Raw genomic sequence first — 27,137 nt, 5'->3', positions numbered from 1 at the left:
AGTGTGTGAATGTTGTCTGTCTATCTGCACAGAAAGCACGTGTGTCTAAATCCTACCCACTCATGCACAAATTATACATTTTCAGAAATGATGCACAAATACCCTCCGCCGAAGAAACCATGCCCAACTTCAAGGTGGAGTAACGAGCGAGTGGGCGCTGCAATTTCCTCTCTCGCACACTTCTATGTGTACAGTAGGTGTCTGTGTATATCCAGCACTTGCGTCACGCCTCACACCGAGATTTCTCCCTCGACTGACTCAGCAGCGGCGGAAATGACCATATTTGACGCTGTGACGTGGCAAGCACATCCAAACTTGGCGGGGAAAACAGGCGTAGGTTTAAATATGGTAAGGACCTATGCGCACTAAACGTATACTTCCGGTGGCGAACGCACTTGATTCTTTGTACAAGCTGTGACACTTCCGACTCTCCTCTAAAGCCATGCAAGTCAAGTGTGTGATGAAGAGGGGGAAAATGATGATCAATGAACGCAATGTGAAGGACAGCGTATACAGCTGTGTTGGACAAAAGGCTGCTTATGAAGAGCCATGTGGGTGACTCTGTCTCCAAGGCAACCACAGATTCCACAAGAGCTGTTTGCGGGGGGGGGGGAGAGACTCCTGGGAGACTCACTTTTCAAAATGTCCCACAAAAAAAAAAGGGAACTATTTCTGCAAGATAAAACAGATTGTATTTCAGAGTTGGTCCCACTTATGTAGACAACTTATCTGTGTCCACCTGCTCAGTGACCTTTGTGTGAGAGTGTCCGCCCTGAGACTGGAAGGTCGTGAGTTCAAACCCCGGCCGAGTCATACTAAAGACTATAAAAATGGGACCCATTACCTCCCTGCTCGGCACTCAGCATCAAGGGTTGGAATTGGGGGGAAAAAATCACCAAATGATTTCCGAGCGCAACCACCGCTGCTGCTCACTGCTCCCCTCACCTCCTAGGGGGTGACCATGGGGATGGGTCAAATGCAGAGGATAATTTCACCACACCTAGTGTGTGTGTGTGACTATAGTTGGGACTTTACCTTTAACTTTATGTTCAAAAACTCATCAATCAAAATCAATTTATATGGTGGTTGGCCCACCCTAAAACAGCATAATTTTAACATGAACCATGCCTTTAAAAATAAAAACAAACTTTAAGATAATAAGTACTGTATGAAAACAAAACTATTTAATGTACTACTAACAACCACAGTAGTTTTATGAAACAATGTAATAATAATGTACAGCAGTGGGCACCAACCTTTTTGAGCCCATATATCTCTCCTTCTCATTCAATGTGTTTCTTTATTTTCATGACTGCCGGTATTTACATTGTAGATTGTCACTGAAGGCATCAAAACTATGAAGGAACACATGTGGAGTTATGTACTTAACAAAAAAGGTTAAATAACTGAAAACATGTTTTATATTCTAGTTTCTTCAAAATAGCCACTCTTTGCTCTGATGAGTTTTTTTGCAAACTCTTGGCATTCTCTCGATGAGCGTCAAGAGGTAGTCACCTGAAATGGTTTTCACTTCACAGGTGTGCTTGAAGCCCATTGAGAGAATGCCAAGAGTGTGCAAAGCAGTAATCAAAGAAAAGGGTGGCTATTTTGAAGAAACTAGAATATAAAACATGTTTTCAGTTATTTCACCTTGTTTAATGTCATGGCTGTCTTGACTTTCCAATCATTTCTACAACTCTTATTTTTTTGTGATAGAGTGATTGGAGCACATACTTGTTGGTCACAAAAACATTCATGAAGTTTGATTCTTTGATGAATTTATTATGGGTCTACAGAAAATGTGACCAAATCAGCTGGGTCAAAAGTATACATACAGCAATGTTAATATTTGCTTACATGTCCCTTGGCATATTTCACTGCAATAAGGTGCTTTTGGTAGCCATCCACAAGCTTCTGGCAAGCTTCTGCTTGAATTTGTGACCACTCCTCTTGACAAAATTGGTGCAGTTCAGCTAAATTTGTTGGTTTTCTGACATTGACTTGTTTCTTCAGCATTGTCCACACGTTTAAGTCAGGATTTTGGGAAGGCCGTTCTAAAACCTTAATTCTAGCCCGATTTAGCCATTCCTTTACCACTTTTGTCGTGTGTTTGGGGTCATTGTCCTGTTGGAACACCCAACTGCGCCCAAGAGCCAACCTCCGGGCTGATGATTTTAGGTTGTCCTGAAGAATTTGGAGGTAATCCTCCTTTTTCATTGTCCCATTTACTCTCTGTAAAGCACCAGTTCCATTTGCAGCAAAACAGACCCAGAGCATAATACTACCACCACCATGCTTGACGGTAGGAATGGCGGTCCATGGGATTAAAGGCCTCACCTTTTCTCCTCCAAACATATTGCTGGGTATTGTGGCCAAACAGCTCAATTTTTGTTTCATCTGACCACAAAACTCCCCACCAGAAGGTCTTATCTTTGTCCATGTGATGTCAGATGAAACAAAAATTGAGCTGTTTGGCCACAATACCCAGCAATATGTTTTTATTTTTTCAAGACAAAGCTTTAGGCTGTTGTTATTGGCTGATGTCAACATTTTGGCTTTTTATTATTGTGCTTTTTGCTGTTTTCCCAATTTTTGCTGGTGTTTTTTGTTGTTGTTTTTTGTAACGTGCCTATGGCCAATGACAATCGAGTCACGGGCCACAGATGGCCCTGTGCCACACTTTGGGCACCCCTGCTGTAGAAGTTAACTATTTATGGCCACTATAGTCGTAGTACTGTAGTATATTTGTTTTGGTCACATATGGGACACGAGTCACATGGTTTTTACGTCAGCACCGGAAGTAGTTGTTAGAATAATGATGTATATATTATCACACCTGCGATGAGGTGGCGACTTGTCCAGGGTGTACCCCGCCTTCCGCCCGATTGTAGCTGAGATAGGCTCCAGCGCCCCCCGCAACCCCAAAGGGAATAAGCGGTAGAAAATGGATGGATATTATCACACAACTTTTATGCTTAAGGGCCGTTGCTATAATTATTGTCAATTGTGCTGAAGTGGTATTTTTCTTTGTCTGTGCAAAGCTGGCAATCCAAAAGATTGCAAGCCAGTCTCGTATCAGTGTCTGTGTCCAGGAACGGCCTGCTGACTGCCAAGGCCGAACACCGCCGTGACGCAGACAGAGCAGAGACAAGGCGATATCACCAGCGTCAACACATTTGCATTTCTTGTATAATCATATATTGTGTCTAACTGGAGCTGTCGAGATTAACCCCATTCCCTCAGCGACAGCTTCAGTGATGTAACCAGGGACCCCCCAAATAAATAGAGGAAGCACGTGGGCTAGACTTTAGAACGTAGTTTGGATCTGTAACTAGAATACAGCCCAAAACACGTGTCTCCTCATTGAGCCAAATTGAACTCTGTCTCTGCATGATTCCTTGCTTCTTGTCTGTTTAATAAATGTCATCAGTGTTTGAACCTGACAGTAGTAAAATCAGATTTTCGTGTTTTTCCTGTGTGATAAAGAGTAGATAAATGGGGAAGTCCTTCTTTAGCTGCCGCCTTGTTTTATCATATATTACTGCCTTGGCGCGTGTCAATGTTTAGTTTTGTATTCAAAATAAATCAACACAAAATCCGGTACTTTTGAGTAATATGTTCACGGAGCCTCGATTGCTTCACGTCGCAGGTGAGCGATGATGGTCATGGATTTGTCCAATTTGTTGCAACAGTCAGACATTCAGTCATTGTTGCAACTTGATTTACGAGCACGTCATGCAATGCGCGTTTGCAAGACCAGCTGGTGAAGCGCGTGGCCGGGTGTGGCCATGGTGTTGAGAGCGGCTGAAGAGAGAGAGGCAGAGGCGTGCAGGCGAGTTCAGGGGTTAAAATACATGTCTGTGTGGAGGTGTCACTGATGTCATATTAATACTCTTTTTTTTCGTAATACTTTTGCGATCGATCGGTTGGGTCCCAAAGATCGACGAGTCAATCGCGATCGATGGGGCGGGGACCCCTGATGGACAGCATTTACCTCTGGGAGTGGACTTCACGGTCAAACACACCATCAGTAGATTCTCCATATTTTCATAGATAAATGTCCGCCGTTTAGCCATTATTTTAACATAAATGGCTGGCTTACCCTTGGATTTTCACCGGGTGCGGAATGACTGCTGGACAAAACCGCCACGCACTGCAAAAAGTCAGTGTTCAAAAACAAGAAAAAAAAATGCAAAAATTAGGGGTATTTTATTTGAACTAAGCAAAATTATCTGCCAATAGAACAAGAAAATTTGGCTTGTCAAGGCTTTCCAAAACAAGTAGAATTAGCTAACCTCAATGAACCCAAAAATACCTTAAAATAAGTATATTCTCACTAATAACTATACCATACTTGCCAACCTTGAGACCTCCGATTTCGGGAGGTGGGGGTGGGGGGCGTGGTCGGGGGTGGGGTGGGGCGGGGCGTGGTTGGGGGCGTGGTTAAGAGGGGAGGAGTATATTGACAGCTAGAATTCACCAAGTCAAGTATTTCATACGTATATATATATATATATATATATATATATATATATATATATATATATATATATATATATATATATCCTGAAAATATGCAAACAAAACTGTGTTTAGATAATTGATACTTCAAACTTGCATAAATAAATATTAGGGAATATAACATAACTTGGCTTCTGAGAACTTCAAAATGTAATGAATAAAATGCTAAAGTTGTTGATAAACAAGCAATTATTTTAATAATTAAATATGGCCATTTTAAATGAATTATTATGATAATTTAAAATTAATTATTTCAAATATGTTTATTTTAATGTATAATTCTATGGCTGGATGTAATAAGGAGTCAGAAAAAATACATATAAAAATACAATTAATTTTGATGTTTTTAGCAAAATATAGTAAACATTTATTTATTTTTTTATTTATTTTTTTAACTAATAAATATACTTATTTTTAGGTAAGATAAACATATTAATACAATTTATCTCTAGTCTGGATGATTTACTTATTTACTTACTCACCCTGTTGTCCTCCCGTCGTGAAAAAAGGCTGTCCTCACTCAGGTCGGCATGGAGCTGTAGGGGGCGTGGCCTCCAGCTCCGGCTGAAAATCGGGAGATTTTCGGGAGAATATTTGTCCCGGGAGGTTTTCGGGAGAGGCGCTGAATTTCGGGAGTCTCCCGGAAAATTCGGGAGGGTTGGCAAGTATGAACTATACTACTATATAAGTACCTATTTTCTATTGTTTCATTGAAAATAAAACGGCAAAGTCCATTTGAGACACAATTGTGTCAAAGTCATGATTTTTTTTTTTACATGCTTGAAATAAGAAATTATTACTTTAAAAGAGTAGTTTTATACTTGTGAGTGTTGATGACACAGCTTTGCAACAGTTGATATTCTAGTTTCAAGCATGTTTTACTCAATATAGGTCATAAAATCTCAGCAACAAGCTGTAATATCTTACTGAGATCATTTAGGACCAAAACACTTAAAACAAGTAAAACACTCTAACATAAAATCTGCTCAGTGAGAAGAATTATCTTATCAGACAGAAAATAAGCAAATATGACCCTTATTTGAGATATTTAATCTTACCTAGATTTCAGTTTTTGCAGTGCGGGACAGCACCGCCATCTACAGTCCGGCAATCCCCAGATCTCGCGAATCCGCACATAATCACATGATAAGGGAAGTTGTAGTAAAGCAAACCACAAACAGTTTATTCTGTCCTTCCAGAGGAGCAGAAGCAAATAAACTTAGTCCTGCAATTGATAACAGGTGCTGAACGGCAACAACGACAGTTTTACCTTGATAAACAACTATTTTTTGTAGCGAGCACCCATAGAACAGTAACATCATCCCTGGCGAGCTGTCGTAACATGCTTTCCTGATCCCTGTATTAGCTTGTATTTGACACAGGCCCACATATAGCTGCCCAGGATATGCCTGTATATTATTCTTTAGTTTTGGACCTCCAGAGACAGCATGCCCTCATCCATCAACGAGGTGAAACTACGTCTGAAAACTAGAGATGTCCGATAATTACTTTATTGCCGATATCCAATATTCCGATATTGTCCAACTCTTAATTACCGATTCCGATATCAATCGATACCGATATATACAGTCGTGGAATTAACACATTGTTATGCCTAGAGATGTCCGATAATGGCTTTTTTGCCGATATCCGATATTCTGATATTGTCCAACTCTTAATTACCGATTCCGATATCAACCGATACCGATATATACAGTCGTGGAATTAACACATTATTATGCCTAATTTTGTTGTGATGCCCCGCTGGATGCATTAAACAATGTAACAAGGTTTTCCAAAATAAATCAACTCAAGTTATGGAAAAAAATGCCAACATGGCACTGCCATATTTATTATTGAAGTCACAAAGTGCATTATTTTTTTAAACATGCCTTAAAACAGCAGCTTGGAATTTGGGACATGCTCTCCCTGAGAGAGCATGAGGAGGTTGAGGTGGGTGGGGTGGGGGTGGGGGTGAGGGTTGGGGGGGTAGCGGGGGTGTATATTGTAGCGTCCCGGAAGAGTTAGTGCTGCAAGGGGTTCTGGGTATTTGTTCTGTTGTGTTTATGTTGTGTTACGGTGCGGATGTTCTCCCGAAATGGGTTTGTCATTCTTGTTTGGTGTGGGTTCACAGTGTGGCGCATATTTGTAACAGTGTTAAAGTTGTTTATACGGCCACCCTCAGTGTGACCTGTATGGCTGTTGACCGAGTATGCATTGCATCCACTTGTGTGTGTGAAAAGCCGTAGATATTATGTGACTGGGCCGGCACGCAAAGGCTGTGCCTTTAAGGTTTATTGGCGCTCTGTACTTCTCCCTACGTCCGTGTACACAGCGGCGTTTTAAAAAGTCATGAATTTTACTTTTTGAAACCGATATCGATAATTTTTAAACCGATACCGATAAATTCCGATATTACATTTTAAAGCATTTATCGTCCGATAATATCGGCAGTCCGATATTATCGGACATCCCTGCTGAAAACCTTTAACAAGTTGACGTCATGTCTGTCGCCGCCTATTTTTAATTTTTATTTCCATCCATCCATCCATCCATTTTCTACCGCTTATTCCCTTCGGGTCGCGGGTGGCGCTGGAGCCTATCTCAGCTACAATCAGGCGGAAGGCGGTGTACACCCTGGACAAGTCGCCACCTCATCGCAGATTTTTATTTTGAAAGTAATTTATTTTGTGTTTGTGCATGACTTGCTCCAATGCCTGCTCAGTGGCCTAGTGGTTAGAGTGTCCGCCCTGATATCGGTAGGTCATGAGTTCAAACCCCAGCCGAGTCATACCAAAGACTATAAAAACGGGACCCATTACCTCCCTGCTTGGCACTCAGCATCAAGGGTTGGAATTGGGGGTTAAATCACCAAAAATGATTCCCGGGCGCGGCACCGCTGCTGCTCACTGCTACCCTCACCTCCCAGGGGGTGGAGCAAGGGGATGGGTCAAATACAGAGGGTAATTTCACCACACCTAGTGTGTGTGTGTGTGTGTGACTATCAGTGGTAACTTTAACTTTAACTTGACTTCCTGTCCAACACAAGTAGATTTTAGCTAAATTGAACGGATTTGTTGCGGCGTCTGGAAAATATAGAAGCTCCGCACTAGAGATGTCCGATAATGGCTTTTTTGCCGATATCCGATATTCCGATATTGTCCAACTCTTAATTACCGATTCCGATACCAACCGATACCGATATATACAGTCGTGGAATTAACACATTATTATGCCTAATTTTGTTGTGATGCCCCGCTGGATGCATTAAATAATGTAACTTTACCATGAATTGATTAACGTGGACCCTGACTTGAACAAGTTGAAAAACGTATTCGGGTGTTACCATTTAGTGGTGATAGCGGGGGGTGTACATTGTAGCGTCCCGGAAGAGTTAGTGCTGCAAAGGGTTCTGGGTATTTGTTCTGTTGTGTTTATGTTGTGTTACGGTGCGGATGTTCTCCCGAAATGTGTTTGTCATTCTTGTTTGGTGTGGGTTCACAGTGTGGCGCATATTTGTAACAGTGTTAAAGTTGTTTATACGGCTACCCTCAGTGTGACCTGTATGGCTGTTGCTCAAGTATGCCTTGTATTCACTTATGTGTGTGTAAAAGCCGCATATATTATGTGACTGGGCCGGCACGCTGTTTGTATGGAGGAAAAGCGGACGTAACGACAGGTTGTAGAGGACGCTAAAGGCAGTGCCTTTAAGGCACGCCCCCAATAATGATGTCCGGTTGGAGATCGGAGAATGGTTGCCCAGGGAGATTTTCATTACTTCTTATGTTGTATCGTAATGTACGATAATATCGGACTGCCGATATTATCGGCCGATAAATGCTTTAAAAAATGTGATATCGGAAATTATCGGTATCGGTTTGTAAAAAAGTAAAATTTATGACATTTTAAAACGCCGCTGTGTACACGGACGTAGGGAGAAGTACAGAGCGCCAATAAACCTTAAAGGCACTGCCTTTGCGTGGTGGCCCAATCACATAATATCTATGGCTTTTCACACACACAAGTGAATGCCATACATACTTGGTCAACAGCCATATAGGTCACACTGAGGGTGGCCGTATGAACAACTTTAACAGTGTTACAAATATGCGCCACACTGTGAACCCACACCAAAAAAGAATGACAAACACATTTCGGGAGAACATCCGCACCGTAACACAACAGAACAAATACCCAGAACCCCTTGCAGCACTAACTCTTCCGGGACGCTACAATATACACCCACCGCTTACCCCCCAACCCCCACCTCAACCTCCTTATGCTCTCTCAGGGAGAGCATGTCCCAAATTCCAAGCTGCTGTTTTGAGGCATGTTGAAAAAAAATAACGCTTTTTTTGACTTCAATAATAAATATGGCAGTGCCATGTTGGCATTTTTTTCCATAACTTGAGTTGATTTATTTTGGAAAACCTTGTTACATTGTTGAATGCATCCAGCGGGGCATCACAACAAAATCAGGCATAATAATGTGTTAATTCCACGACCGTATATATCAGTATCGGTTGATATCAGAATTGGTAATTAAGAGTTGGACAATATCGGAATATCGGATATCTGTACTTTAAATTATTGTTACCCAACTAACCCAACCCTCTTCTGTGTCATTTTCACTGAGTAAATACATAGTCAACATATCAAAATCTTTAATCTTAATATTTAGCTAAACGAAAAAAATTTAAAATAATAAAAAGCATTATTATAGAGAAAACGCAGTAAACCTAGGCCAGTCAGACAGACTGGCCAGTGACATAAGCATAGATGATAAACAGCACGAAGGCTACTGGATGTTAAAAGACTGCACTTAAATTTCAAAAGGGGTGACCTCCATGAACAATGTGAACACCTCATTGCACTTTTTCACTTTTGTTACCGGTACATGTGGTGCTACTTAAACATGATATAACTGTACAGCGCTTCTTAATGTTACCATTCAACTGTGTTTTTTCCCCTCATGCTGCTTTTTGTCCATAATGTATTTATTTAGACATTTATAATGGACATGGAGTTGCAGCCGTAATGTCAATCTACCTCACAAGGCTAATAACGTACACTTATGCTTTTACCAGGAAGCAGAAGAGCTGCACATGCACGACATCGACATGCATTAGTCAGAATGTCTTTAGGACAATTGTGCTAATGCAACTCAAGTATGGAAGAATGAAAAAAACACATATGCTGTGCCCGTTTCTTTCCCTTAATGCCACACGACATACAGGTATACAGGTAAAAGTTGGCGGGCCAATTTAGAACAGAAATACCATGGTCCGTAAACCAGGCACGGGTAGATTTTGCGCTGTGTGCAGGCGCCAAGTCCTGTTGGAACTTGAAATCTCCATCTCCATAGAGCAGGTCAGCAGCAGGAAGCATGAAGTGCTCTAAAACTTGCTGGTAGACGGCTGCGTTGACCCTGGATCTCAGGAAACAGAGTGGACCGACACCAGCAGATGACATGGCACCCCAAACCATCACCCAACCATGCAAATTTTGCATTTCCTTTGGAAATCGAGGTCCCAGAGTCTGGAGGAAGACAGGAGAGGCACAGGATCCACGTTGCCTGAAGTCTAGTGTAAAGTTTCCACCATCAGTGATGGTTTGGGGTGCCATGTCATCTGCTGGTGTCGGTCCACTCTGTTTCCTGAGATCCAGGGTCAACGCAGCCTTCTACCAGCAAGTTTTAGAGCACTTCATGCTTCCTGCTGCTGACCTGCTCTATGGAGATGGAGATTTCAAGTTCCAACAGGACTTGGCGCCTGCACACAGCGCAAAATCTACCCGTGCCTGGTTTACTGACTATGGTATTTCTGTTCTAAATTGGCCCGCCAACTCCCCTGACCTTAGCCCCATAGAAAATCTGTGGGGTATTGTGAAAAGGAAGATGCAGAATGCCAGACCCAAAAACGCAGAAGAGTTGAAGGCCACTATCAGAGCAACCTGGGCTCTCATAACACCTGAGCAGTGCCAGAAACTCATCGACTCCATGCCACGCCGCATTAACGCAGTAATTGAGGCAAAAGGAGCTCCAACCAAGCATTGAGTATTGTACATGCTCATATTTTTCATTTTCATACTTTTCAGTTGGCCAACATTTCTAAAAATCCCTTTTTTGTATTAGCCTTAAGTAATATTCTAATTTTGTGACACACGGAATTTTGGATTTTCATTTGTTGCCACTTCAAATCATCAAAATTAAATGAAATAAACATTTGAATGCATCAGTCTGTGTGCAATGAATAAATATAATGTACAAGTTACACCTTTTGAATGCAATTACTGAAATAAATCAAGTTTTTCAAAATATTCTAATTTACTGGCTTTTACCTGTATATATATATATATACTGTATATATAACATCTGTGTACATACATATATATATTTTAGATTTTTTTAGCTGATTTAAAAAAAATTAAATTATCTAAAAAAATGTTTAACTAACTAAAAAAAAACATTTGCAGGCTATGCTGGCTGCTTCTTCAGGAAATGAGCAGTATCACCGTGTTTAAAGTCAGATTCGATCTTGGTCTTATAATAGAAAAATAAATAAATAAATGTGAAATATCATCAGTATATAGATATATATATATATATATATATATATATATATATATATATACACATATATACATATATATATATATATACATATATATATATATATATATATATATATATATATATATATATATATATATATATATAAAATAAAAATAAAAATTAAATTAAATTAAAAATAAATAAATAAATGTGAAATATAATTAAAATAAAATCAATCAATCAATCAATCAATCTTTATTTATATAGCCCTAAATCACAAGTGTCTCAAAGGGCTGCACAAGCCACAACGACATCCTCGGCACAAAGCCCACATACGGGCAAGGAAAAACTCACCCCAGTGGGACGTCGATGTGAATGACTATGAGAAACCTTGGAGAGGACCGCATATGTGGGTAACCCCCCCCCTCTAGGGGAGACCGAAAGCAATGGATGTCGAGTGGGTCTGACATAATATTGTGAGAGTCCAGTCCATAGTGGATCCAACATAATAGTAAGAGTCCAGTCCATAGTGGGGCCAGCAGGACACCATCCCGAGCGGAGACGGGTCAGCAGCGTAGAGATGTTCCCAGCCGATGCACAGGCGAGCGGTCCACCCCGGGTCCCGACTCTGGACAGCCAGCACTTCATCCATGGCCACCGGACCTGTGCCCCCCCCCCCTCAAGGAAAAGGGGAGCAGAGGAGAAAAGAAAAGAAACGGCAGATCAACTGGTCCAACAGGGGGGCTATTTAAAGGCTAGAGTATACAAATGAGTTTTAAGATGGGACTTAAATGCTTCTACTGAGGTAGCATCTCTAATTGTTACCGGGAGGGCATTCCATAGTACTGGAGCCCGAATAGAAAACGCTCTATAGCCCGCAGACTTTTTTTGGGCTCTGGGAATCACTAATAAGCCGGAGTTCTTTGAACGCAGATTTCTTGCCGGGACATATGGTACAATACAATCGACAAGATAGGACGGAGCTAGACCGTGTAGTATTTTATACGTAAGTAGTAAAACCTTAAAGTCACTTCTTAAGTGCACAGGAAGCCAGTGCAGGTGAGCCAGTATAGGCGTAATATGATCAAACTTTCTTGTTCTTGTCAAAAGTCTAGCAGCCGCATTTTGTACCAACTGTAATTTTTTAATGCTAGACATAGGGAGACCCGAAAATAATACGTTACAGTAGTCGAGACGAGACGTAACGAACGCATGAATAATGATCTCAGCGTCGCTAGTGGATAAAATAGAACGAATTTTAGCGATATTACGGAGATGAAAGAAGGCCGTTTTAGTAACACTCTTAATGTGTGATTCAAACGAGAGAGTTGGGTCGAAGATAATACCCAGATTCTTTACTGATTCGCCTTGTGTAATTGTTTGGTTGTCAAATGTTAAGGTGGTATTATTAAATAAATGTCGGTGTTTAGCAGGACCGATAATCAGCATTTCCGTTTTCTTGGCGTTGAGTTGCAAGAAGTTAGCGGACATCCAATGTTTAATTTCATTAAGACACGCCTCCAGCTGACTACAATCCGGCGTGTTGGTCAGCCTTAGGGGCATGTAGAGTTGGGTGTCATCAGCATAGCAATGAAAGCTAACACCGTATTTGCGTATGATGTCGCCTAGCGGCAGCATGTAAATACTAAAGAGTGCAGGGCCAAGAACCGAACCCTGAGGAACTCCGCACATTACCTTAACATAGTCAGAGGTCACATTATTATGGGAGACGCATTGCATCCTGTCAGTAAGATAAGAGTTAAACCACGACAAGGCTAAGTCTGACATACCAATACGTGTTTTGATACGCTCTAATAAAATATTATGATCGACGGTATCGAAAGCAGCGCTAAGATCAAGAAGCAGCAACATAGATGACGCATCAGAATCCATCGTCAGCAGTAGATCATTAGTCATTTTTGCGAGGGCTGTCTCCGTAGAGTGATTTGCCCTGAAACCGGATTGAAAAGGTTCACAGAGATTGTTAGACACTAAGTGTTCATTTAGCTGTTGTGCGACAATTTTTTCGAGGATTTTCGAAATAAAGGGAAGGTGGGACACCGGTCGGTAGTTTACCATGAGGTCAGGATCAAGGTTAGGTCTTTTGAGCAGAGGATGAATAACCGCTTTCTTGAATGCTAGGGGAACAGTGCCAGAGGAAAGTGATAAGTTTATAATATTTAGCACTGATGGACCTAATAATACAAAAAGCTCCTTGATAAGTTTCCCAGGAAGTGGGTCAAGTAAACATGTTGTTTGTTTTATCCCACTTACACGCTGTAATAGTTCCTCTAATGTTATTTCATCAAAAAGAGAGAGACTATTTTGTATTGCAGTATCCGTCGTAGATACAGTTGTATCTGTGTTCATAGAACCCAGTTGTAGCTGGGATGCGTTGTCTTTAATCTCCTTTTTAATGAGTTCAATTTTCTTATTAAAGAAATTCATAAAGTCATCTGCCGAGTGGGTGGAGCTATTGGGAGGAGTCCCTTGTTGGGTTAGCGATGCTACTGTACTAAACAAAAATTTAGGGTCGTTTTTGTTGAGGCGGATGAGATTTGAGTAATATTTAGCTTTAGCTAAGGTAAGCATGCGTTTATACGATATTAAACTATCACTCCATGCTTGATGGAAAACCTCAAGCTTGGTCGCGCGCCATTTGCGTTCCAACTTTCTACATGATAATTTATGAGCTCTGGTTTCCTCTGTAAACCATGGGGTGCGCCTTTTAGGGGCCCTTTTTTGTTTTAGCGGTGCTATACTATCAATGGTTTTGCGCAGGGCATTGTCAAAGTTGTTAGTGAGGTTATCAATAGAGCCGACATAATTTGGGAATGGTGCCATTACCGAAGGCAGTAGGTCAGCAAGAGTCATCGTTGTGGCGGCATTAATGTTGCGGCTGCTATAGCAGTTATTATTATTATTAGTTTGTTGACAATGAGTCAGAACTTCGAATTTTATAAGGTAATGATCGGACATTACTTTAGTATACGGGAGTACCATAACTTTGGAGGTGGTGACACCCCTGACCAGCACTAGATCTATCGTATTGCCGTTGCGATGCGTAGGTTCATTTATTATTTGTGTAAGACCACAGCTATCAATTATAGTCTGGAGCGCCACGCACTGAGGGTCCGATGGGGTATTCATATGGATATTAAAGTCCCCCATTATGATTATATTGTCTGCGTGCGTCACTAGATCAGCAACGAACTCTGAGAATTCATTAATAAAGTCCGAGTAGGGCCCTGGGGGGCGGTAGATAACAGCCATATCGAGAGGCAGCGGTGCGACAGACCTCATAGTAAGCACCTCAAACGATTTGTATTTATTATTTAGGTTAGGGGTAAGGTTAAAGTTTTCATTGTATATTAATGCGACCCCCCCACCCCTTTTAAGGGGACGGGCAATATGCGCATTCGTATAGTTAGGAGGAGATGCCTCATTTAGCGCAAAAAATTCGTCTGGTTTGAGCCAGGTTTCGCTAAGACCAATGACGTTAAGATTGTTGTCTCTAATGACCTCATTAACTAATAACGTTTTGGGAGACAATGATCTTATGTTTAAAAAGCCCATATTATAAGTATTGGGCTGTTTTGACGAGTTTTTGTTTAAATTATCCGTAGTAGAAATATTAATAATGTTGCGTTTATTATACGTAGTGCACTTTAAATAGTTTCGACCATATCTAGGAATTGATACGACGGGAATTTTCAGATTGTTTGCTTGATGCTGCGATCGACTAAACGCATCATGATTTGCCACCTCAGTAGAATGCATATCTACCCCGGACACATTCACAACAGAAAACACATTATGTGAGTTGTGTGTTATTCTAAGAAAATTGCTATGCGTACAGGAATTATCCAGCCTGGCGCTGGCTAGTTCTAGCTTAACTGACTCCTCACCCGGACTAGCAGGCTCTGTAATTGCCTGTGACCGGGCTTGCTCTAGTGTAGTTAGTCAAATGTGACTTAAACAGTAGTCTATATTCTTAGACAGGATGATGGCGCCTTCCTGGTTAGGGTGAAGGCCGTCCCTCATCAGCAAGCCTGGTTTGCCCCAGAAAGAGGGCCAATTATCAATAAACGTTAGTCCCTGTTGTCTACAGAAGCTAGCCAGCCACTTGTTAAGCGAGACTAATCTGCTATATCTCTCATCATTGCCTCTCGCAGGCAGGGGGCCAGAGACAATTACTCGATGCCTGGACATCTTTCTAGCGAGATCACAAGTCCTGGCTATGTTTCTCTTTGTAATCTCTGACTGTCTCATTCTAGTGTCATTGGAGCCAACGTGTACAACTATATTCGCATAACTAGTGGTGCGATTAGCCTGTCGTACGTGTTTACTAGGCCTGTTGCGAGTTAGCTCCCTAAGATTAGCCTCTATGTCAGGTGCTCGGGCCCCCGGGATGCACTTAATTGTGGCTGGTTTGCTAAGCTTTATGTTTCGGGTGATGGAGTCCCCTATGACTAAGGTGTGGTGCCCGGTAGACTGGGGTGTAGGACTAGCTAAAGAGCTAAATCTATTATGCGTCTCAACCGGTACACCGTAGCTTGTAGGCCGCTTAGGACTACTACATGCTGGGCTAGTTAGCTCGCTACAGCTAACGCTAGCAGATGTGTCCGCAACATCTAAAGTTACGAGATTACTCTGCTCTAACTGGCGGACACGGCCCTCTAGCAGAGCCAGCCTCTCCGTGAGTAAGGTGCAAGACGCGCAGGAAGCCATACTCACGGTGTTTTCTGTCACCGAGTGAAGTTCCTGCTGTCTTCCGAGAAGTCCTGGTCACGGTGTGCAGGAGTAGACTCCTTCTGACCGGCGCCCGGCGACGCCTTTCTCCGCGCTAGCTTCGTTAGCTTAGCAGCTAGCTGCTAGCTAGCTGCGGGAGGGGTGGAGAGACAGAGATCGGGTGATTTGCAAGTTAAATAGTACTACTAAATATGTTGAGAAAGTAATAAAGAAAGCTGCAGAACAATTTAAAAGCACACAAATAGAACGATACTTAGCTTTTTCGAAACAGCGAGCAGTCAGCGAGCAGTCACGCTAAATAAAATACAATTAAATAAAATACAATTAAATTAAAAATAAATAAATACACATATATATATATACACATATATATACACATATATATATACACATATATAAATGTATATATATATATATATATATATATATATACACATACATATGTATATATATATATTCACACACATATATATATATATATACACACATATACATATATATATATATATATATATGTATATATATATATATATACACATACATATATATATACATATGCATACATATACACATATATATATACATATATATATATATATATATATATATATATATACATACACACACACACATACATACTGTATATATATGCACACACACACACACACGTATATATATATATATATATATATATATATATATATATATACAGTATGTATGTATGCGTGTGTATATATATATATATATATATATATATATCCTTCTCATTCAATGCATTTTCTTTATTTTCATGACTATTTACATTGAAGATTGTCACTGAAGGCATCAATACTATGAATGAACACATGTGGAAAAAAGGTGAAATAACTGAAAACATGTTTTATATTCTACTTTCTTCAAAATAGCCACACGTTGCTGTGATTACTTTTTTGCACACTCTTGGCATTCTCTCGATGAGTTTCAAGAGGTGGTCACCTGAAATGGTTTTCACTTCATAGGTGTGCTTGAAGCTCATCGAGAGAATGCCAAGAGTGTGCAAAGCAGTAATCAGAGCAAAGGGTGGCTATTTTGAAGAAACTTAGAATATAAAACATGTTTCCAGTTATTTCACCTTTTTTTGTTAAGTACATAACTCCACATGTGTTCATTCATAGTTTTGATGCCTTCAGTGACATTCTACAATGAGGAAAAGGTGTGTCCAAACTTTTGGCCTGTACTGTATATCGATTTTTAATGTTTAAAATATTGTGACTCAAGGCCCGACTTCCCCACGCACCTTCGTTCTGCAAAGTGTCGGTTAGTGGTAGGCAAGGCAGTACAAGAAGTCGACAGTTAGGAACATTTAAGTGGCAAAAAACTTGACCTATTTCTGTGCAATTCTGATGAATGGAAATTGATCATTTGAATTACTTTTTTTTTTTTAATTGGTCTAATGAATCATTACTGTCATGTAGTGTACATATACAACTTGTATTTTAAATCAAATATTGAACTATGTAGAATATCGCACTATATCACATGCAATCACAATACTGTATTGTATAGCGACTTAAGTATCGGGATTAGGGATGTACAGTACAGGCCAAAAGTTTGGACACACCTTCTCATTTCAATGAGTTTTCTTTATTTTCATGACTATTGACATTGTAGATTGTCACTGAAGGCATCAAAACTATAACACCTGTGAAGTCAAAACCATTTCGGGTAACTACCTCTTGAAGTTCATCGAGAGAATGCCAAGAGTGTGCAAAGCAGTAATCAGAGCAAAAGGTGACTATTTTAAAGAAACTATAATATAAAACATGTTTTCAGTTATTTCACCTTTTTTTTTTGGTAAGTACATAACTCCACGTGTTCATTCATAGTTTTGATGCCTTCAGTGACAAACGACATGAAAATGTCGTGAAAATAAGGAAAACACATTGAATGAGATGGTATACCCAACATTTTTGGCCTGTACTGTATGTTGTTAGGATTTTATCGATACGATACCCTTATCGATATTCCTTATCGATGCCGGTATTTATCAGTACTCTTATCGGTAATATATGTAATTTGTGGAAATAAAGATGTGAAAAAATGCATTTTAATGAGCATTTATGTTAGCATAAGTGTTTGAACACCTCCTACATGATGTACTGCAACATCTCAGAGCAGGGAAGTCTTCTATCAACACCTGTTTTTTTTAGGTCTTAAACACGTCAACCATGTGTGCAGTGTAAGGTGAAATGCAGTTATGTCATCTTCTCTTAAAGACCACACAGATCCATCACTCTGTTTTTTTCATTACAATTAAACTCAGCTGGAAATAGTATTTATATATGGCATGCATGTGCAGAGAACATACATTTTACATGATACATATAATATCAAATATATCATATAAATCAATACAATCCATTAGCATGTCACGTGGGTGTGTATTTTGTACCAATAGGAATTGTTATTTGTGTCTATGTTGCACACGGATGTATTTGAGTGACGGACTAGAAGCCATAGTGAGCGTTGAGAGCTACCGATGTTTTTGTGTATTATGTAAATAAAAAGATTGTAATGCTCGATCGTCCAGTTTGTAGTCAAGAGAGGGAACTAACTGAAACACATTTAACATACTTGCCAACGCTCCCGAATTTTCCGGGAGACTCCCGAATTTCAGCGCCTCTCCCGAAAATCTCCCGGGACAACCATTTTCCCGGATTTCTCCCGATTTCCAGCCGGACAACTATATTGGGGGTGTCTTTAATGTCATCTCTCACCTGAAAAGGAGACTATTATATATGTCTCCGTTATTCATGGGTTTATCTATAACCCATAAAGTAGGCAGGCACGGAGCTATTTCTCAGCGTGTGTTTATTCCAGCCGGCACGTTAATACACTGACACACAACATCCGGATTCCCATCATGCATTGCTTCAAAACTACGGCAAGTAGTAATGTCCAAAATGTCCAGCCGGACAAACAATATTGGGGGCGTGCCTTAAAGGCCTACTGAATCCCCCTACTATCGACCACGCAGTCTGATAGTTTATATATCAATGATGAAATCTTAACATTGCAACACATGCCAATACGGCCAGGTTAGTTTACTAAAGTGCAATTTTAAATTTTGCGCGAAATATCCTGCTGAAAACGTCTCGGTATGATGACGTCTGCGCGTGACGTCACGGATTGTAGAGGACATTTTGGGACAGCATGGTGGCCAGCTATTAAGTAGTCTGTTTCCATCGCAAAATTCCACAGTATTCTGGACATCTGTGTTGGTGAATCTTTTGCAATTTGTTCAATGAACAATGGAGAAAGCAAAGAAGAAAGCTGTAGGTGGGAAGCGGTGTATTGCGGCCGGCTCCAGCAACACAAACACAGCCGGTGTTTCATTGTTTACATTCCCGGAAGATGACAGTCAAGCTTTACCATTGGCCTGTGGAGAACTGGGACAACAGAGACTCTTACCAGAAGGACTTTGAGTTGGATGCGCAGACGCGGTACCGTGAGTACGCATGCAGCTGCGGCTTCCAAACATTTGATCGCTTGCCCGTACGTGCGTGCCGCTATGTGCATGTCACGTACGTAACTTTGGGGACTTTGGGGAAATATATGTGCTGTATGAACTTTGGGGAGGTGAACGGTACTTTGGGCTGTGGGATTGAGTGTGTTGTGCAGGTGTTTGAGTTGTATTGGCGGGTTATATGGACGGGAGGGAGGAGGTGTTTGTTATGTGGGATTAATTTGTGGCATATTAAATATAAGCCTGGTTATGTTGTGGCTAATAGAGTATATATATGTCTTGTGTTTATTTACTGTTTCAGTCATTCCCAGCTGAATATCAGGTCCCACCCGCCTCTCACAGCATCTTCCCTATCTGAATCGCTCCCATTGCCCTCTAGTCCTTCACTCTCACTTTCCTCATCCACAAATCTTTCATCCTCGCTCAAATTAATGGGGAAATCGTCGCTTTCTCGGTCGGAATCACTCTCGCTGCTGGTGGCCATGATTGTCAGGAAATCAGGAAATAACCAAAATCAGGAAATAACCAAAATAAGAGCGCTGACAGGAAACAAAGACAGGAAAAGCCAAAACCTAACTGAACTGTCAGTGACAAACCTGACACTGATAAAGGCTTGACATATCTCACTGTACATGTAATAAGTTAATATCACATGTTTCTAAATGTAAAATTATTGTGTAATTTGCACATGAATAAAGTCTAGAGAAGAATATTAATTAATTTGATTTACAGAAAAGTTTTTTTCTTCTATACTATGTATGTGCCTCTCGAGACCTCACTGTAGGCTTTATAAGGTCATGTTACCTAGAAACTAAACAAAATTGATGGTAATCCACCCTTTTTTGTCTTTTTTTTTTTTCCAAATAAGAATCGATAAGAGAACTGTTAAGGAACCGAATCGTTAAGCAGAATCGAAAGTGGAATTGGAACCGGAAATATCTTATCAATTCCCATTCCTACTTACATGATTAATAAGCTGATTGTTTGACTTTTAAGACACATATTATAAATTGTTCTACATTGTGAATTGTTTGAATTGTATTTTATCTTGACTGTAGAACAGTCTTATATTTACACTGCAGCTGAAGTTTTCCTTTTGTGCAACTATGTGAATGGTGAAGAATATAAAACATAAATCAAATGAACATCTGGGGGTATGAACAATCTGTGCACCGAGATAAGGGCATTTTTTTCTTCACACCTAGAAAAAGTTATTTCCAAGTGGCGGTTTCATTATTCCGTCCACGACAATGGTCAGATCAAACAGATTGGAAGACAGTATCGAGAAGCGTTTTGGGACATTGGTTTGTTTATTGCGCTAAAATCTGATCTAAAGGTGTGAGCAACAAACTGACAGTTTGCTGTATTTTAATAATAATTTAAAGCAAGAACTACACTGTGGCTTAAGTTATTCACATGCTCCCTCCTTCTATTCCTCTATTTTACCATAGCTCCGTGTTCTATAGCGTTATCAGGATAGATTGGGCAGTGGGGAAAAAATTCCCAAAAAGTGTATGGAAATCTCTGGTGGAGTAGCACTGTGAGCGATAAATTACGTAATAACGCTGCTTTGAAAAGCTACTGGCCTACTTAATGTATCACTATGTCCAAAATGTCTTCTCATCTCATAACTGGGGGAAAAAAATTGAATTCCGGCACTATTATCTTACAACATGTTTGCGAGTGGCAGTGGATGACAATGACAGACCTTCATCCGCAAAGGACAGCAAACGGGAAGATTGTTTTAGCACGACGTGGCTAAATATAGAACCTTTGTAACATCCTGAAAACAGAGACACAGCTGTAAACTTCCTCCTCCTTGCTCTCCTAATCACTTTATAGAATATACTTGACACATGCACAACATTAAATGGCTGCAAAGGCTATGTATTATAATACAATCTATGTATTAAGTTCAGCACTCCTAATGTCAACAAATCAGTATTTCAGCAAAAATACAATACAATGGTACCTCACCTCAGGAATGCCCCAGCTTAAGAGTGTTTTGCGGTAAGAGCTGTCCCTCTGCTAATTGTTATGCATTATGTTGCAATCAAACATTTGAGTTTTAAGCATGCCCGCCATTAGTTGGCCGTTGGCGTAGCAAATGTCACAGTGAACCCTGTAAGATCCAATCAAAACATCTGGTCTTATTCACCAGCAATCGCTTTTAACTAGAGATGGACAAAACTCTTGTTTTCCAACCTTGGGAAGGAAGACAGCTAGTGTGAAGGACACTGCTGAGAAGAAGAAGTTGATGATATTCATCGATCTAAACCAGTGGTTCTTAACCTTGTTGGAGGTACCGAACCCCACCAGTTTCATATGCGCATACACCGAACCCTCCTTTTTTTTTCAAATTCAAGACAAAGTTATTACCGGGTATATGTTTTTGGTAACACTTTAGTATGGGGAACATATTCTAAGTAACAAAGACTTAATTTAGAGTTTTTTGGACACTAGGGGAACATATTCTAAGTAACAAAGACTTAATTTAGAGTTATTTGGTTAGGGTTAGGGTTAGAGGGTTAGGGTTATAATAAGGTCATGCCGAATAAGGCATTAATAAGTACTTAATTATGACTAGTTAAGAGCCAATATGTTACTAATTTGCATGTTAATAAGCAACTAATTAATAGTAAATATGTTCCCCATACTAGAATGTTACCATGTTTTTTTACTGGTGCACAAAACGAACCGTGCATGAACATCACCTTGTTCAAACAACAAAACCAACACAGTGCATAAACTCACAACAAATTACACACTTCCAAATCAGTCTGACTTCTGCTGTTGCCGTATCCGTAATACGCCGATAGGGAGAAGCTTTTATTTACACGATGAGTCGGGTGTGTTTTGACCCTCCGCCGAACCCCTGAGGCCGACTCCCCGAACCCCTAGGGTTCGATCGAACCCAGGTTAAGAACCACTGAGCCAAACAAATAAATAATCAAAAATATGTCTGTATTCTGCACTATACTGAAGTAGAACGAGTCGATAAAGCCAGTCAAGAATGTTAAACTAATATCCAAACATGGCTCAATATGGGCTTTTTAAAAATCAGATCATTGTCTCCCAAAGCATTGTGAGTTAATGAGGTCATTAGAGACAATAATTTAACATCATTGGCCTCTGTGAGACTTGGCTAAAACCAGATTATTTGTTTTCCGCTTAACGAGGCATCTCCTCCTAAATATACAAGGGGTAGAGCGGTTGCATTATTCTACGATGAAAACCTTAACCTTAGCCCCAACCTGAGTAATAAATACAAATCATTTGGAGGTGCTTACTATGAGGTCGAGGTGCTTACTATGAGGTCTGTTACACCACTACCGTTTCATCAGGTGTAAAAGAAAGTGCATCTCTATCCTCCTTCAAAACCGCTCTAAAAGAACACCTCCAGGCAACTTCAACCCTTGACTAACACCCTCCCCCCTCCACATCCCACCTCCCCGGATTGTAAATAGTCAAATGTAAATAATCAAATGTAAATACTTGTTCTTATGCTTTCTGAACTCACTATGTTCACTGCTCGCTGTACATATCCTACCAAGTCAGACCTACACTGTTTCAATGTCCATTTCTCTGATGATGCAATTGTTGATGACAGAAGTGCTGATATCAACCAAACCTAACGCCCCAGCCCCCCCTCCGGATTGTAAATAATGTAAATAATTCAATGTATATACTCTGATGATTAACTTGTGTGATGACTGTATTATGCTGATAGTATATATTTGTACCATGAATTGTTTTACGTGGACCCCGACTTAAACAAGTTGAAAAACGTATTCGGGTGTTACCATTTAGTGGTCAATTGTACGGAATATGTACTGTACTGTGCAAGCTACTAATACAAGTTTCAATCAATCAATCAATCTTTCATTTTCAACAAGTTACTAATAACCAATGCTTTAGCGCCTGTAACATTAATGCTGCCAATACTACGACGCTTGCTGGCCTACTGCCCTCGATAATGACACCATTCCCAAATGATGTCGGTTTTGTCAATAACCTCACCAACAACTTTAACGATGCCCTGCGCAACGCCATTGATAGTATCATCGCTAAAGCTAAAAAAGTCCCCTAAAAGGTGTACACCAGTGGTGCTCATTACGTCGATCGCGAGCTACCGGTCTCGGAGGGTGTGTCAGTCGATCACCAGCCAGGCATTAAAAAAATAGTCCTAAAAATGAGCGATCATAAATCTTCACTATGACGTCACTTTCGTCACTTGATTGACATTCACGGCACCCGAGGGTCTTCTGAGATGAGCTTGTGCACAAGCTAGCAAGCTACGGAGTTTGCCGACAATGTATTTCTTGTAAAGTGTATACAAAGGAGTACGGAAGCTGAATAAATTAGATGCCAAAAACCAAGCACTTTCATGTGGTATTGGACAGAAAGGAGGACCTTTTTTCTCCTCCATTCGAAAATGTGGACGTTATCCGCACCACTGTCTGATTCCAATCAATGCAAGTCATCAGAATCAGGTAATACACCAACTTATATTCTTGTCTTCATGAAAGAAAGGAATCTATATGTGTTAAACATGCTTGTATTATCTTTAACCACCTTTAACTTATTAACAATATTAATTATATGTGTTAAACATGCTTGTATTATCTTTAAACACTTTTAACTTATTAACAATATTAATTATATGTGTTAAACATGCTTGTATTATCTTTAAACACCTTTGACTTGTTAACAATATTAACTATATGTGTTAAACATGATTGTATTATCTTTAAACACCTTTAACTTGTTAACAATATTAACTATATGTGTTAAACATGCTTGTATTATCTTTAACCACCTTTAAGTTGTTATCAATATTAACTATATGTGTTAAACATTCTTGTATTATCATTAAACCCCTTTAATTTATTAACAATATTAACTATATGTGTTAAACATGCTTGCATTATCTTTAAACACCTTTAACTTATTAACAATATTAACTATATGTGTTAAACATGCTTGTATTATCATTAAACACCTTTAACTTACTAACAATATTAACTATATGTGTTAAACATTCTTGTATTATCATTAAACCCCTTTAATTTATTAACAATATTAACTGTGTTAAACATGCTTGCATTATCTTTAAACACCTTTAACTTATTAACAATATTAACTATATGTGTTAAACATTCTTGTATTATCATTAAACACCTTTAACTTGTTAACAATATTAACTATATGTGTTAAACATGCTTGTATTATCATTAAACACCTTTAACTTATTAACAATATTAACTATATGTGTTAAACATGCTTGTATTATCATTAAACACCTTTAACTTGTTAACAAAAACGAATATTTCATAAATAAGTAAATATAAATTATACATATATGAATGAGGTAGATCCCCACGACTTGATCAATTGAAAAGTAGCTCGCCTGCAGAAAAAGTGTGAGCACCCCTGGTGTACACCCCCAGGGTCACGGAAGAAACCACAGCTCTTAAACTATCATGTAGAAAGCTGGAACGCAAATGGCATGGGACAAAACGTAATGTTTTCCATCAAGCATGGAGTGATAGTTTTAATTTCCGTAGCTAAAATTCTTCCTATTTTGTAAGCCAGCGACGCTGAGATCATCATTACGTCTCGATTACTGTAACGTATTATTTTCGGGTTTCCCTATATCTAGCAATAAAAAGATTACAGTGGGTACAAAATGCGTCTGCTCAACTTTTGACAAGAACAAAAAAGTTTGATCATGTTAAGCCTATACAGTCCCACCTGCAATGGCTGTGCACTTAAGATGTGACTTTAAGGTTTTATTACTTACGTATAAAATACTTAACGGTCTAGCTCCATCTGATCTTGCGGATTGTATTGTACCATATGTCCCGGCCAGAGATCTGCGTATTAAGAACTCCGGCTTATTAGTGATTACCAGAGCCCCCCCAAAAAGTCTGCGGGCTCTGGAATGTTTTTTATTCCGGCTCCAGTACTCTGGAATGCCCTACTGGTAACAGTAAGAGATGATACCTCAGTAGAAGCATTTAAGTCCCATCTTAAAACTTATTTTTATCCTCGAGCCTTTAAATATACTCCTATATAGACCAGTTGACCTGCCGCTTCTCTTTTCTGTTCTGCCACCCTTTCCTGCGTGGAGAGGTTTTTTAGGTGACTACGTATCTGTTTCTACGGAGGATACACTAGCTGTTTCAAGTCGGGACCCGAGGTGGACCACTCTTCCATGCATCAGTTGGTGATGTTTCTGCGCTGCCTACTTGTTTACATACAAGAGGATCCCCCTGCTGACTGGACTTTCACATTAGGAACCGTGTCCACTCGGCATCCGTTGCACCCGGTCACCCAGGGGGCGGGGAAAGTCCCCATATCTGTGGTTTCTCATTGTTCCCATTGGGTTCAGTTTTTTCTTCCCCTGATGTGTGTTCAGATCCAGGGACATTGTTGTGGTTTGTGAAGCCCTTTGAGGCACAATTGTGATTAAGAGCTATAGAAATAAAAATTTAATGATGATACATAATATAGAAGTTTTTTTTCCCCCTTCTAAAAGGCATATTACATGTTTAAATTGCGCTGTTTTGTGGGACCAAGCACCAATTACAATACAAGTGTTTTAAGTTAAGAGAACCATACATCCATCCATCCATTTTCTACCGCTTATTCCCTTTGGGGTCGCGGGGGGCGCTGGAGCCTATCTCAGCTACAATCGTGCGGAAGGCGGGGTACACCCTGGACAAGTCGCTATCTCATCGCAGGGCCAACACAGATAGACAGACAACATTCACTCACATTCACACACTAGGGCCAATTTAGTGTTGCATGTCTTTGGAAGTGGGAGGAAGCCGGAGTACCCGGAGGGAACCCACGCAGTCACGGGGAAGACATGCAAACTCCACACAGAAAGATCCCAAGCGCAGGATCGAACCCAGGACCTTCGTATTGTGAGGCAGACGCACTAACCCCTCTTTCACCGTGCTGCCCAACCAATCAATTCTTATCCAAAGGCAGTATAGTACTTTTTTTAAACCATTAGTACCACGATACTTTGTTAGTACCGGTATATTGAACAAATCTAGATTAAAAAAACCAGAACACCGTTGAGACGTGATACATTATGAACGATATATTCAACTTGCTCGTTTGAGAACTTGCAGGCAAAGGGTTTGTCAAGATCTGTGGTTTGGATCATGTTTTATGTTATTTTCTATTTAAAGACTCCATAGTTCCTGGTTGCACTTCCTTGTTTGTTTGTTAACTTGACAAACATTAGTGTCACCTGTTTCACGTCTTGGACTCACGCACCTGTTTCTAATTATGTTCACCTGTCTCTGATTAGTGTTCGGCCGCTCACCTGCAACCCGAGCACTAATCAGAGGCATTATTTAAGTTTGCCTTTGAAAGTCAGTCGGCCTGGCGTCATTATTTGCTTCATGCAACCTGTTACGGAAGTTTTGTTTCATGCCAAAGTTTTGTGAGTATTACTTGTCTCAAGTCCATGAGAAGTGTTAGCTTCTTTGTTTCCTGCGCTCAGTTTTGTGCTTTAGCTCCAAGTGCGATCAGCGCGTTGTGCCTTCGCTTTGTGTTCCTTTTTTGTTTGTACCTCTTTGAGTTTGGGGTAATTAAATCATGTTTTTACCTGCACGCCTTGTCGTAGTCCATTCTGCATCCCGGGAGAACAACCCGTAGTGAGCTGCGACCCCGTCCCTTGACAGGATTAAGACAGCTGATAGAAAAGATACACAAGTTTTACGACTTTTTCATGGTTTTGGTTGATTGATTGAGACTTTTATTAGTAGATTGCACAGTACAGTACAT

General features: G+C 40.1%; 1 protein-coding gene across 4 annotated transcripts in view; it reads right to left on the bottom strand.

Moving 5' to 3' along the window:
• The window catches only part of mier3b (mesoderm induction early response 1, family member 3 b), a 186,593-nt gene that overhangs the window by 44,995 nt on the left and 114,461 nt on the right, over nt 1–27,137 (bottom strand). The window contains exon 1 of one of the 4 annotated variants that reach the window (XM_061928178.1): nt 26,959–27,006. The exons of the other annotated variants lie outside the window; for them this stretch is intronic. Coding sequence (XP_061784162.1) covers nt 26,959–26,988 — 30 coding nt within the window. The 5' untranslated portion in view covers nt 26,989–27,006. Of the gene's footprint in view, nt 1–26,958; nt 27,007–27,137 lie in introns of those variants that run through there. 4 annotated transcript variants of the gene reach the window in all.

This window comes from Nerophis lumbriciformis, linkage group LG33, assembly GCF_033978685.3.
Source record: "Nerophis lumbriciformis linkage group LG33, RoL_Nlum_v2.1, whole genome shotgun sequence".
NCBI lineage: Eukaryota > Metazoa > Chordata > Actinopteri > Syngnathiformes > Syngnathidae > Nerophis > Nerophis lumbriciformis.
The sequence above is the reverse complement of the archived record's forward strand: the minus strand, read 5'-3'. Positions and strand labels throughout refer to the sequence as shown.